General features: G+C 38.4%; 1 protein-coding gene across 1 annotated transcript; it reads left to right on the top strand.

The window, feature by feature from the left end:
• Positions 1-237: 237 nt before the first annotated feature.
• On the top strand, positions 238-14,461 carry LOC106173689 (uncharacterized). The gene is made up of 27 exons (XM_013554895.2): positions 238-401; positions 608-915; positions 1,099-1,196; positions 1,525-1,666; positions 2,072-2,184; positions 2,845-3,038; positions 4,266-4,413; positions 4,759-4,871; positions 5,069-5,219; positions 5,432-5,572; positions 5,906-6,151; positions 6,494-6,677; positions 7,040-7,217; positions 7,564-7,694; positions 8,059-8,234; positions 8,606-8,954; positions 9,218-9,422; positions 9,787-9,909; positions 10,143-10,331; positions 10,689-10,820; positions 11,031-11,155; positions 11,501-11,600; positions 12,009-12,137; positions 12,479-12,913; positions 13,211-13,287; positions 13,541-13,736; positions 14,215-14,461. The coding sequence occupies exons 1-27, from the start codon at positions 323-325 to the stop codon at positions 14,301-14,303; spliced, it is 4,551 nt and encodes a 1,516-aa protein (XP_013410349.2). The 5' UTR covers positions 238-322; the 3' UTR covers positions 14,304-14,461.
• Positions 14,462-14,551: the final 90 nt, after the last annotated feature.

The following is a 14,551-nucleotide window of genomic DNA, read 5'->3' as shown; positions in this document are numbered from 1 at the left end:
GAATATGATTGGTGTATTAATACATGTAGCCCTGGGGTTTATGTAAGAAAGGTTTCTTTGCAGACTCTGGCCCTTCAAAATCTTTTAAGTGCTCTGCGGACCGTTACTTCCGCCTGTCCATAAATCTTACCTGTGGACAATGCAGTAAGCATGAAGCCTTTTATAATGATATTCGCCGAAAGGGGAAGTATATTAACGCGTCATTTTACGACACGGGGCGGAAATAAAAAGAAAGGGGTATATAAAGGGGCGTTTTTGGAGGGTGTTTATCAGAATCGAAGAAACTATAAACAGGTGTAAAACTGGAACCAGCAGCAACAAAATGCACCTTGGGAGATACGCGGGGAGAGCGGCATTACTTTATGCCGTTCTCTGTTTCTTTTTCGTTACGAATACAGCGGGTACGTAGCCTTCAGTCCATCTTAAATTTTATTTCAATGATTTATTTTGATTCAAATAAATAAATACAGTTTAGTACTACTTTACTCAATGGAAGTGATAAGAAATTTAATTTTCAACGTAGCGGTCATTTTTTAAAGCTTTATGGAACAACGGCTGGACTTAGGTAATCTATGTTGTCTACTTTGAGTCTTTTTCATCATTCCAGCTATTGATCCAACCATCATCAGTATGATAGTAAAGTTAGCCGGCAGCAAGCTTCTGGGGAGCATACAGAGCGGCATCCAAGACGGCAAGTTCGGAAACCTGACGGATTCCTTCATCTCCAATTTTATAACAAAGATAACTGATGAAATTTTGAACAAAAATCACAAGGATGACATTAGTCAGGAATTGAATGACTTTTTGGGCAAATTTCAAAATGAAAGTGACGCTAAGAGGGAGGATTTGACAGCGGAGTTGAAAGCTATTGCTAAGGACATTAGCGCTAAGCATGACTCTCTCATGGGAGGATCGGTAAGAGTCAGAGTAGTTGTCCTCTTTTCTTCCTTTTATACTCTCTCCTTTTCTCTCTCACTCTCTCGTGATTAAAAATTAACATTCAGATCTTCACAAACGTATGTAATATATCGGTGACTCTCGTATATGCGTTTATCAACGCGCTATTGAAAAAATATTACAACTAATATTCTTTTGCAGGCCACAGTCGATGTTATTCCCAGTAAAGGATTTAACTATGATGGAGAAATGTTCTCTCCTCCAGAATACAAGATCAAGACCGAATGGGCCCCAGAACCGTAAGTGCAAACATTGGCAACACTTTCTATGCTTTTTCGTGTGGGGTTTCAGAAACTTTGCGTCCTTTTAACTTCATCAAATTCTGCAATTTGTTTTTTCGCCGACAGCGAAGACATCATTTTTTGACTGGATTTGTCGAATCAATTTAGCTTAAAGTTATATTTTAAAACTCACACGAGTTTTAGTATTTAGTTCTATAATATGGTTTGACTCACAAGGGCCGAAAGTAAAAAAACTGTGCAGTTTAATACCAAAGCTCACCAATTCACTAAATAACAACATAGCACCAATTTAAAGTACTTAAGAATATTAATCTCTTTTTTACAGTGAAGATGCTGAGATAGACCCCGGTCCTGCATTTGAAGCTAACAAAGGGCTTGGAAGCGTTCTACTGAATGGTTGCTACAAGCCCTCTTTCTCCGTCAACGATCCTTGTTACGCCGCCAAGCGACTCCTGCCTAAGTGCCAGGTAAAGTGAATAGGCTTTATGGGCATGTTTTTTTTTTTCAAATGGGAGTGAATCATAATGTTAACGGCTATGCACACGGTTAGCGTTCAGCTGAGCTACGACAACCTGTAGCTCAGCATGCGAGTCATGATCAGGTTGAAATAAATTGGATAACGGTCACTTAAATTTACCCGAAGGTCACCGTGTGTGTTGAGACTTATTTATTCTTACATTTTTATTGGAATACCCCATAAAATAAAGAAGAGAAGAACAGTGCTGCATGAAATAGTGCCCAAAAAACTTGACCGAAAGGCTGGTAAAATTTTTGGTTAAAGTTGACCAGGTTTCCAACTTTAATATCATAAGCATGTTGACTTTTAAAACAAAATCATGATTAAATTTGCATCTTTTCTTTTTCTTGATTAGCACATCCTTGACAGTTCTAACTTTATCGGAGTTGGTTTTGACGGACGCGGTGACTACAGCTCGGAATCCAGAAAGAAATCCATTATCCAGAGAGTCTGCAACAGAGGAGGAGTGTAAGTTTTATCTTTGTCATTTTCCAGATGTCTCTTGCCTAAATTATCGCCTCTGACAGAAATTGTAAAAATTGAAAATAGTTTGCATATATTTCTGTTCACTGTAACCGGTATCAAGAACCGTAATGTTTTAAAACTAGTGTAAAAACCCTTCTACAACAACGCTCGCATCTGATGTATGATATTTAAATGCGCGCTTGTCAAGTTATGCGCCTTTCAGTCAAGATTATGTTGCTACAGAGTATGTCAACAAGACTTTAGGGAATTTTTTAAAACACAAGGCTGTCGGTTAGAAACTGTATATGTATCATTTACGTGAGATTAATGAAATATTAATTTGTTTTGTGAAGTGTTTACTGAACAAGATACAAGCGGTCAACTAATAAATGCGCGCCCAGTTATTTCTGACATAGTTCACACGCCAAAGCATATTGATAGGTCAAAAAAGAAGAAATTCCCATTCATATTTTTCTTTTAAACATTTGAAGTTCATTTCTTTATTTTTGTTCATTATACTTACAGTGGCACTAATTATATAACTCAAGTTTGTAGTGCCGTCTTTCTAGTGCTATATCGCTAATAATTACGCAAATCTTTGTTTCTAGTGTCATCTAGTTAAATGTGACTCCAACTGATAAATATACATTTTTAAATCTGCAGTTACAAAGGGAAAGCCGTGCCTGACAGCATGACTGTTCTGGGTATCTATGACACTGACGTGAAAACGCAGTCCTTCAACTCCATCCACAAGTATCAGGAGTATCTGGAAGAGAAAGCCTCCGTTGCCAAGTCCAAATACATGTTTATCGAAGCCATTACCAAGGCAACGGGACACGCTTCAGCAGGAATTCTCGGTAGGTTGTGGGGATTTTTTTCATGTGAAAAATAGCCCGTTCATTAATAGACCAATATGATTAATGTTCGTTTCGTGGGAAGCAAACATAGTGAAGAATCTCACGCTAGCATCTGCACATCTGATATTGTTATTATTATTATTATTATTACTTGTTTTTCGTTTTTTAACTTACCTGCATTGCACCAAATCAAATGTAAATACGAACGCCATTAATCATGCTTTTGAAATGGACGCAAAGAAACAACCAGGACTCCATAAGCATATGTCACTCACATCTGTGTCTGTATTTTGATATGGCAGGCCCTACATGTAATTGCTTGCGACTTTCACATTAGCGCATTTTGTCTATCATAAGCACCGGATGAAAGAACATATTTCTATTTAATTAATAAGAGAGAGAGAGAGAGAGAGAGAGAGAGAGAGCGAAAATTTTTGTTGACAGCTATCACTGTAATCAGTAGCGATATAACAGCTAGTGTTTGTCTCGCTGGTTGCGGTTATTCAATCGTTCCGCCACAAGTATCACGAGGTGATCAAGTACAGCAATCTTACGATGAAGATCAAATATAAAACCCATACTTGATACTTTTAAAATGGTTGCAATTACAAAATCTGATTTAAAAATCATGAATACCTTTCATTTATTATAATTATTTCAGATTTATAACATTAGTCCTTTTTACCAATTGTAGGAGATGGATCAAAGGATATTAAATCCAATCCTGTTATATATATATACCTAATCATATATATATATATATATATATATATATATATATATATATATATGATTAGGTATGTGTGCGTGCTTGAGAGAGAGAGAGAGAGAGAGGGAGAGCAAGAGCATGTGCTTCATCTACTGATATTACATGTTGCACATTCAACTGAAAGTGTCTCGCTAGGGCGTTGTGACATTTAACTATTCTGTCGTTCCGGCAGGGGAATCGGGTCTCCGTGACGTGAACGAGTTCAGTTATCTCTAGATGAAAATCATGTGCATGTACCGTTGACAGTCCTAGATATGATGAAAAGAGTGTTTTTTCATCTGATGCTTTGAATTTCTTTTACTTTTTCTTTTCTAATGATTTTCTTCCTGACCCCGTGCAATATGGAGATAACTGTGATAGGTAAATAACAAACTACATCAGCAGAACTTGAAAGATACCTCGTCATTTTATTGGTTTACTTTGCATTTTGATAAGTCCTTTTCTCTTGCCTGTACTAGGTTTAGCTGGCGGTGGAGGAGGAGCTAGTATGCAAGCTTCCGCGTCGGGGTCGGGGCAGTCGACGTCGTTTTCTTCCTCAGCCAGCGGGTACCAGACTGAAAGCTTTAAACAGACTTACCTGTCTACGCTAGAGGTTGACGTGATCAGGTAAAAGACGCCGAAACTTGTGGAAAGACTTTTTTGAGATAGGCCTACTGTTGATTAAAAATCTTTGTAAATTTAAAATGATGTAACTCGTTTGTTATGAATGGAAATGTACCTTGCCCCTCACATTAGTCAAACATACATGTATATTCTAACATATAAAAAATTCTGCATATTTATGCATTTTGTTTTCAACCAAAGTTTTTAGCTGTAAGAAAATTTACAGATAGGTACTTCGAAACCATGACAGCGCAGTCGTTTTATGTAATAGAACGGACATAAATGCTTTGACAAATTATTTGTTTTAAGGCAGCTTTTGGTAAAATATGTGCATATTTGTGATTTTAGGTACGAAATATTTTTGGATGATGTTTCCGTCAACGATCTCAATATGGATTTTTTGCATGACTTCGTCCATCTGCCGGAGTCATATTTCTACGCCGGCGCTCCTCTCAGATTTCGTAAGTTTGAATATTCTCAAATGAATCCAAACTTGACGCACAAAATATTCTTTTAAGTTTATGTTAAGTATATTATTATATTGTGTTGTTATTTAATATTTATTTTTTGTTTATATAAGTTGATGAAGTTGAGGAAATAGACTAAATGTACCACCATACAAAGTGTGCAAAAATACGGCGACCAATTTATATTTCAGAACAATTCATTATAAAATGGGGAACACACTTCATTAAGGCTGCTAAATTTGGAGGTCAACTAAAGTTGATCAAGACCAAGGAAGGAGTGAGGGACCAAAGCATAGAACAGTTCGCTGAGAAGGCACAGGATGACTACAAGGCCATGTTCAGGTAATAGATCATTGTTTTTAAACTGCTTAAATTTTCTATGCATAATATTTCCCAATTGTATTTGCGCGCGCACATACGTGTGTGTGTGTGTCTCCACTGTCTGCTCCCCATTCGTCCACTCACTACATCAGTCACAAGTCACATCCATTTATCCACGAATTTCTTCATTTCTTTGTTTTTTCTCTTGAATAATTATATTTCTATTTTTCTAGCACGTTCATGGCCGCTGCAGCGCAGTTCAAATCTAGAAGTCTATTCCACAAGGCCGAGGGTTCCGCGGAGGGGAGCGTGTCCGCAGGGGGTGGAGTCGAGGGATCGTCATCCAACGAAACTAAAGGCGGAAGCCAGTCCCTGTACGTACAAAATAAATGTGAACAATTATAATACGAGTACAGTTAACCGATTAAATATGTGAATTAATTGCTACTGATCAAAATTTTACAACAAGCGCGAATTTTCATTGTATAAGATTAATTTGTTTCAAAGCATTACAAATGTTATGGATGGTTAATGATACGTAACTTTACAACGTCCTGTTTGAAGCAGGAACACGTTGAAAGGTACACAAAATCACTACAGAAATGGAAACCAGCGCATTTTTCGAAAAATAACATGAATTTGCCGCTCACCTATACACATGTACATCACCTGTGATAATTCATTATTTCTGATAACTGTACTTCCAGATCACAGCAGCAGTACTCCAACGAGGTCCTGATGGTCCAAGGCGGCTCCCAGGCCATAGCAGCCGTCATCAGTGAGATGTACACCACTGGATTTAAACACGAGTTGTCTCAATGGTTAGCCTCCATCCCCAGATATCCCAAGCCATTTGAGTTCCAGATGGAGCCCATTACCTACATTTGTCACAATATCAACTACAAGCAGTTGTTCCCAGTCGGGGAGGTGGACTTTGGGTGCTTTGGAGGAACGTAAGTTTGGGTGCCTTAAACCACACTGCGGTGTATAGCCTACTATGTCTATACATTATGATGAAATTTGAAGTGAGATGCTTTTGGATTTTTATGTTAACATCGTACAAAATGTGTATGTTACCGACTTGACTCTTTGAGTCAAGTCGTTATTTGGAATGACCCTGAAATGGAGCGGATTTTAATATTCCGTGACAAGCATTTTTTGTTAAATTACAACGCATACCGTTATTGATAAATACCTCCACGAGCACCTTTTAAAAATTAATTTGAAGCGTTTTAGATCTCCGTGTATATGCTGGTTATAACCACTTCAAATGAAATGTTATTTCATTTTTCAAGGACTCTTCTAACGGAGAATGGAACGAACAGACTTTACTATGTGTGGGAAACTTACGATGAAAACAACAACACAATTAATGTAGAGAAGCGGTACTGTGACTTTAAGAACCAGCAGGAACTGGAGGACAGCATGAGGAGAAGGTGTAAGGCTCTGGAAAGGGGAATTAATGTCTATATGGAGGAGGTAAGAGATTCTTAAATCACAGTTTAAAGATATGGAGTCGAGCTTGCTCCTAGCTCCCCCCCCCCTTTTCCCCGCCACCGCCACCACCACGTGCACTGCAGATACTCTTAAATTAATATTAGTCTGTGAATACACAGTAGAGTTCTCATTGAAAATTATCAGTAAACACACGCTTACAAAAATAGCATTTAGTCTGTTCTGACTTCCTCAATTTGAAAGACTACACCAAGTCAATTTTATGAATAGTTGGTTCTTGAAATTAAAGTACAAATTTTAGATCTGTATTTTTTTCTGATTACATAATCCAGTGCAACTTGACCTTTTTACATTGGGTGCTAAATGCAATCTTTTGAACATTTTAGGGTGTCATTCCCAGCAGCGACATTGACTTGCCAGCCGGCAGAGCAGGATGTAAATCTTCCAGGCTGTCTTTTGAGGACAAACGTGTGAAAATTAGAATTCCACAGTGGGAACACATGACGGACGGGTCAAAGTTCAGGGTCATATTTGACATGCCTTTTAATTTAGCGCGTGTAGTAGGTGAGTGCACAGGACAACACTCCCTAGACATGTATGTAAAGGGTGGTTCGGAAATAATTTTAATTTTTACGCTTTTTATATTTATTTTAATGTTTTGAGCTTTAAGACGTAGTTTAGAATTCGCGTTGAGTTTTGAGTCTGTGGCACTGTGAAGATACGGTTTGTTGATAAATTGATGTTATCGGCTGAGGGTTCTTTGTTATACTTCTGAATACAAAGAATTCTAAAAAGATTTTTACTTTCTGCTCAATTCTAAATGGATGTCTTCTCGTCTCACATGTAATACATCGAAATTTGCCTTTCTGGATTATGATATGTATTGTAAATAAAATTGTTTTATCTGCAGGTGCGTCTGAGGCGTTACTTGTGTTCTATCGCTCTAGTACCCGGCAGTGGTACGTCCAGAGCAGTCCAGGCATTACCCACTTGTACGATGGGGCCAATAATGGCGGCAGCGGGGATCTAGACAATAGAAAAGTAAGTAAATTGTTATACAGGGGAAAGTGCTCCCACTATGCCGAAAAAAAAAATCAGATTTATAAAAAAAGGATATTATGCAAAATGCAGTGTAGGCTTATTGTTTTCCTTTTTGATGTACTTTCTTTTCGCACTTTCTTAATTATTTATTTTCATACCGTAAAATTTGCTTTCAAATACGATGGCTAATTAAAAAGTGGCGCCCACCGATGATTTGTATATACAGAATTAACGTCACCATTCAGCTGACCTCTGGTACAGAGTAGGTATATGCAAGGTTTACGGCTTATGCTTTGCGACATCTTTCTTTGGTGTCGTCTGCTTCGCTTTATACAATGTACATTAACGTCTTTTTTCCTGACAGATCTCAGTTCGGGGACTGGTGATGTCATACAACAACAGGACAGGTCTGTTGACGGTGACAGAAGACGACTTCAACGCGTCACGACTTAAACATCCAGATTTACCAGAGGCACTGAACGGCCTTACTGTTGCCCGTGTGGAATACCCGTCAATGGTGGACGAGATTAAACAACATAAGTGAGTTAGACTTTTTAGATAGGCCACTGTAATATCTCAAGTGCTCGACGTTAAGAAAGCGTTAATAGTTGAAAAGAAAAGTTTGCAGTATGGCATCCCGCAAATGTTAGATAAAGATTATCCTGTTTAGGTCTCTTTTGTTTAATTTTGCCAATAGGTTAAAGAGACATTATTTCCCTGTTCTTTCATTTTGCTAGTCATCTTTTAGTCGAAATTATATGAAAAGAGATAATCATTTTAGTCAGTTTATGACGTATGCATAATGGACATTTGTTTTTTTTCATTGCATTAGCAAAATTCAAAGAAAAATTCCATAGCCTTCTCTGTCGTATACAATGTAAAGTGAACTTTCAACTTTTGCTTCTTTACAGGAATGAGTTTGGTGTCGGTACTATCCCGTGCAACGTGGTCTGGTCCAATGCACATCGTTTTAACCCCATTGTCGCCGGTGGAAGCTGCATATCGTTCACCGCAGTGTCAATGGGCGACATCTTTGTGGTGTTCTCCGCCATTCCGCGTGACTACGAGACATGGTACTACGTTCAAATTAGCCCAGACGGTGTCGCCATCTATAAGGGTGCCACGGTGATGAAATTCGTGGATCATAGTAACGCAAAGAGTCTTGGAGATCCGTCTCTGTATGAGTCTTACTTCGTTTGCGTTGCAGAGACAATAGGAGTGAAAACGACAATTACCTATGGAAAGACGGAAAATAACAGAGTGAGGCTTTTTCTTTTCTATTCAATGCCTTGGTACTTTTTCTTACAAACGCCCACATTTAGATTAAAACAAAAACTTGATAAAGTGAAATATAATGTACAAATTCTTGAATATTAGAATAAAGTTTTGCTTTTTATTTGACTCAGGTTTTCATTAGAAAATGGCGAAGCATTGCTCATTTTACGGCGAACAATTTCTTTTCAAAGTACGTCTACTAATGTTTTCAAAATCTAACTTCAGTTTTTTCCATTTCTTCATTGTAGGAGAGAGGCCATGTCTACGCCGTGTTTGAAGACCACGACGAACCCCTCCACGTTCGTTTCTTTGCGTTTGGCAATGGCGAGTCTCCTTTAAGCATAATGGACGCTCACGTCTTGCCCACATCTGCTACAGGAGAACATGTCTGCTCTGGACATACCATTGATTTTGAGGGCACGTGTGTGGAACACTGCCATCCTGAATGCATTGGTGAGTCTCTTATCGCATAACCGCGTTTTTGTTCCGGTATGATTATTGGACTTTTAAAATCTTGATTTAAAATGCCTGAAACAAACATCTTATGCAAGCGGAACTTCAAAGGTTGACAATTCTCCATTATTAACCTGCGATATTGTATGCCAGTTTTATGCCATATTTTAAATCAAATTTTCAGTAAAGCATTCAGGCAATCAACATAGAATGGAAAACTGCCAACAGGTTACTTCGTTAGAAAACTGACTGCCTAAAAGCAAAGCACTTATTTTAACAACTCGCTATTTTCGTAAACAATTTGATTTTTTTCACACGCTGAAATGCAGTTGAATTATTCCCACATTGATTGTTTCGTTACCAGGCTGCCACATGCCAGATTCCAACAAAAAATGCCGCGCTTGTCGCAATCTTCAAGTGGACGGCACGTGTGTGTCCGAGTGTCCACCCACACACAAACCGGACAGTCAGAATAAGACGTGCATATGTAAGTTTTAAAATGGTCTAATTATCTTATATTTCTATGTAAAGTAAACCAAAATGAGTTTTTGTACGATATAATCGGCTCAGACTAATCGAAGAAAAGGAATCAAGAGAAAAATGGTAAAAGAAAAATAGTAAAAGATAACAAATTGCGATGCTATATTTATTTATTTAAGATCCCCAACAAGTACTCTGTTTAACTGTTAAAACCATGTTGGTCTTTTTCGTTATTACCAGGTAAATATATTGAAGACGGCGCATGCGTGGAAGCTTGCAGTGCGGGTCATATTGCAGAAGATACCTCTGTGGAATCACCACTCTGTGTCTGTGAACTGTACGCCAGCGGGGAACCAGAGATCTGTCTGGCCTCCTGCCCGGCTCACTACTACCCACACTCTGTCAGCGCGAACCACAGTGAATGCAAAGGTGAGTTTACTTATGTTTGGGAGAAAGTTCTTAGAAGGAAGGATGGAGTCAACAGATTTTACTTTACGCGATGACGGGCATCTATCAGTATCTTATAAGTTAATCCTGAATATGTATCTTTAAGAGGAACAGTCCCAAACGGCAACATGAGATTTAAAGCCACCGATAGATGGCTTCAGTTTAAAAGTGCACGTACTTGAACATTTCACGACATTTCTTGCATTATCACATGCTCTTTGTTCTAAAAGAAAATGAACATTGAACTGCAATTTTCTAAAAAGTCCAGAAATAGTTTGGTGTGGGTATCTTTCACTATATATATATAATCATAAATGGCTATATTTTATTACATTACAGCTTGTCATGCTGCATGTATTCCACAAGAGGACGGTTTCACATGTTCCGGCCCAACTCCTGGTCAATGCGTCCAGTGTGTCCAGATCAATGGACAGTGTGCCAACTGCAGATCAGGAACCTACATCAAGGAAGGTACGTCTTGTGTGGCAGATACTCGGTTGCTATTATTGGACATCTTCAAAGAGCACGTCTGGCTTTGTGACCCAATCTGCAGTGAAACAAAACTTGAAATAAAATAAAATTCGTGCATGAAATTGACGATATCACTCTGCTGGCCTCGGTGTTTCATGAACCCAATTATCACACATAGAAAATAATTGTAGATATATATTTATCTTCTAGTAAATGGGGTGTATCAGTGTGCCCCCTGTGCAGTCGGCACTATGTGTCCTGGAGACGGCAGAGCTTACACGTGTAACAAAGATGCGGATGAATACAGCAACGCACTAAGAACCAACTGTGTCAAAGTAAGTAGATTTGCGTGGGTTTTTTTTTTTTTTTTTTTTTTTTTTGTAGGTTTCTTTTTATAGGCAGGGATGGATTGAGGATTTGGGGCTGGGTAAAAATGTATAATGGTTATTTGTCATAAATGTTCAAACGTCAACGTTTTGTGATGTTTTGCCCAAGTCTGGTCGTTAGGTTCATACATGTATGGTGAACATATCACTCTATTATACACGTGAAAGACGAAACGAAGAAGGAATTAAATATCCCATGGCTCTCTCATAGATTGCACTTTAGCTGACTTAGTATTTTTCATTGACCCTATTTCACTTTGGATCACGGTGGTATTTCTTCTTCTTCTTTTCCAGTGTAATTCTTACTTACCGTACTCTACAATACCCGTCAGTAACCGGTGCCACAACTGTCAGCCAGGTTACTACAGAAAACCTTCAGACAACTCTTGCAGGCGTGAGTATAGTTTAGATTTAATAACTTCTTACGCATTAACATAGTCGAGCGGTTTTTTGTTTTTCTTTATTGTTGTACATGTATATTAGATAAAAAGAACAGTGAAATACAAGGATACATAAGAATTTACGAGATAAAGCCTGATTTGTCTTGCAGGCGTAAGAATAAATACCTTTTTTCTGTTCACCTTATGGAAAAAAAAGAGTACATATAGAGAACGGTATAACAAAGGTGTGCCAAAGCGTGTAAACTCCTAAAAATTTCAGAATTTTTCGTAATGCAACTTGTACGCAAGAGACGATTTTTTTCATTTTAACAACTAACATGTGTCATCGTATAATCATTTTGCATGTTACATACCTTTAAGTCGGCATATATTTTGTAAAGCGGGCACATTTGTTTCATTAGGCTGTCCTACGAACACCGGTGGTCCCAACTGTAAAGTACAGTGTAAGTGTACGAACGGCAGGTGTATCCAGAAGACTGGCAAATGTTCCTGTTACCGAGGTTTTAGTGGTGACAAGTGTGAAATTCCATGTGAGTTTGAAATACACGATTTTAACTTTTTGGTATTATATAATACTTTTCCAAGATTAGGTCTTAAATATTTGTTTAACGCTTGTTTGTACTCTCCCCCCCCCCCCAAAAAAAAAAAAAAAAATCTTAATTTTGAGAAGTAAAGATTTTAATTAAATTATCAAGTTTGTTTTTATCGGTTTATAGAAAATTATTCTCTCCTATACAATTGTAGTGACGCTCATTGGTAACTGCAAGGTAACATCATTCACGCGGTTTTTCATTTATATCATTGTCATGGCTGACTTTTAGAAATGTAGAAATAAACATTTCACCACTGTATCATCTTTGTCTTCTTTCAGCGGAAGGCGCTTTGAGACTAGTGGACAGCCGATTCAAAGCGAACAGATTTTTGTTCCACGAATTGGCAACGGCAATACACAGTCTGCAAGTGGATCAGCCTGCAGCCAACCTGGCCCCTATTGCCGCCGTCCGCGCCACCACCACCACCACCACTACGACTGCAGCTCCTTTATTAGCAAACCCAGTGTTACTTAATCCAACGTTCACTCGTAGACGAGGCCGCCGAGGGCGACGTGCTTCACTTCAACTCCAACCTGCTCTCCAGGTGGAGCCACTAGCCGAGGAACGTCTTGTAGATTCCTCTGTGAGGCAGTATGAGCTGGCAGACCAACAGTTGTCTCTGGCAGACCAGCAACCGTCCCTGGCAGACCACGTGTCAGCGACTGAGAGCGTCAATATTCTTAGTGCGGCAACAAGTGGCGGCAAACTGGAAGGTGAGACTTTGTTTTATATTACAGATAGGCTAAGACTTGTTTTATGATAATAGTTGCTATTTTGACGATCTAAGTGCACCAATGGTTCGTGGTCTAAATCGTGCAACTTTTATTTAATATTTGAATTGTAGATAACACAGGTAAAACCGTGTACTAACATCTCATGAACACCATAGCATCGCCAAAACAACTGTGGATTGTGACATTTAGAAAGGTCGGGCGAACTTTTTGAAAACCATATTTTGAAATAGCGAAACATCAAAAACCTTACCGAGTGTATATTTATTGTTTGCTTAGGACGCGTTGAAATCTTCCACAATGGTCAATGGGGATCCATCTGTGACAGCGCTTGGACTGACGCCGATGCCAAAGTGGTAAGCATTGATCACTTCTAACTACTTGTTGTTCAGTGATTAATTGACGTTCATATAAAATTGCCCAGTCATTGTCATGCGATAACGGTCATATGAATTTATTAATATGGCAACCGCAACGGCTACATCAGAATTTCATGGACACGTGGTTTATTATCAAATTTGTGCTAACATGTTTTTAATCTACGTATAGTTAATGCCAAATGCCCATTTTTACCTGACTATGCTATCCATCGTTCTCGTTTTAAAACAGGCGTGCAAACAGTTCGGTTACAACAATGGTACCGCTAAATCCAACGCCTACTATGGCCAAGGCAGTGGGTATATTTGGCTAGGTAAAGTGCAGTGTACAGGCGCTGAGAGGTGGCTGAAGGACTGCAGACACGGGCTGTGGGGGAGGCACCTGTGCGATCACAGCGGTGATGTTGGTGTTGTGTGTTCTCATTCGTGTAAGTATTTACATAACATATAAAAGTAGGTAAATCGGTTTCAAATTAAAGAGACTTTACGTGTTTTCTACCGATGGAGACATGGCTCTTTGACATTTCTCTCTCAAAGGAACTTGATCACATAAATGACCTCTCGCGCCTCATAGGTAAAAGACAAGTGAAGTCTATTCAGAAATAATATTTTTCGTCATAATAACGCAAGAAATAATGAAAACCCAATTTTACCGTATTCAGATAATATCTACGTTAGGCTTCTCCTTGACCATATAGTTAATTGGTTTCTTACTCGGGTCTACATGACTCTCATTCTGTGCGCTAAACAGGGGACTGTATTAGTGAAATATGCGCATAGCATCTCATCTTCTGTTATATTGGTCTGAAACATAGTATAAAATGCTTGTTTTGAAATATTTGTTATTGCTTTTTAACGTATTTTTTTACATTAAACATAACAGCACATTTCGTTCCTTTTTTCCAGTGACAAGAAACTTTGGCCGCCTATTGGCACAAGAAAGCCTGCAGTTTGCTGCTGGAACAAGCAATTCAGAACTGAGACAAGAGTTTTAGCTTTTCTATTTTTATGAAACAGTTCATATAGAGACAGGAAATCATACGTATACTCAATATCCGCAATACAAATGACATTTGGACTGATATCAGTGGTATTTTAATGTGAGCATGTGAATATAAACGTGCGATTTATTAATAAATGTTTTTCCAGTTAATTGATATTACAAAGGGGAATGTATTTAATTACAAATAATATGAATTAAAACTCATGACAGGAAATCATCAATAAAGTAGGCCTACTACGC

The sequence above is a fragment of the Lingula anatina genome, chromosome 3 (assembly GCF_051362555.1).
Source record: "Lingula anatina isolate TDL-2025a chromosome 3, LinAna3.0, whole genome shotgun sequence".
Lineage (NCBI taxonomy): Eukaryota > Metazoa > Brachiopoda > Lingulata > Lingulida > Lingulidae > Lingula > Lingula anatina.
The sequence above is the reverse complement of the archived record's forward strand: the minus strand, read 5'-3'. Positions and strand labels throughout refer to the sequence as shown.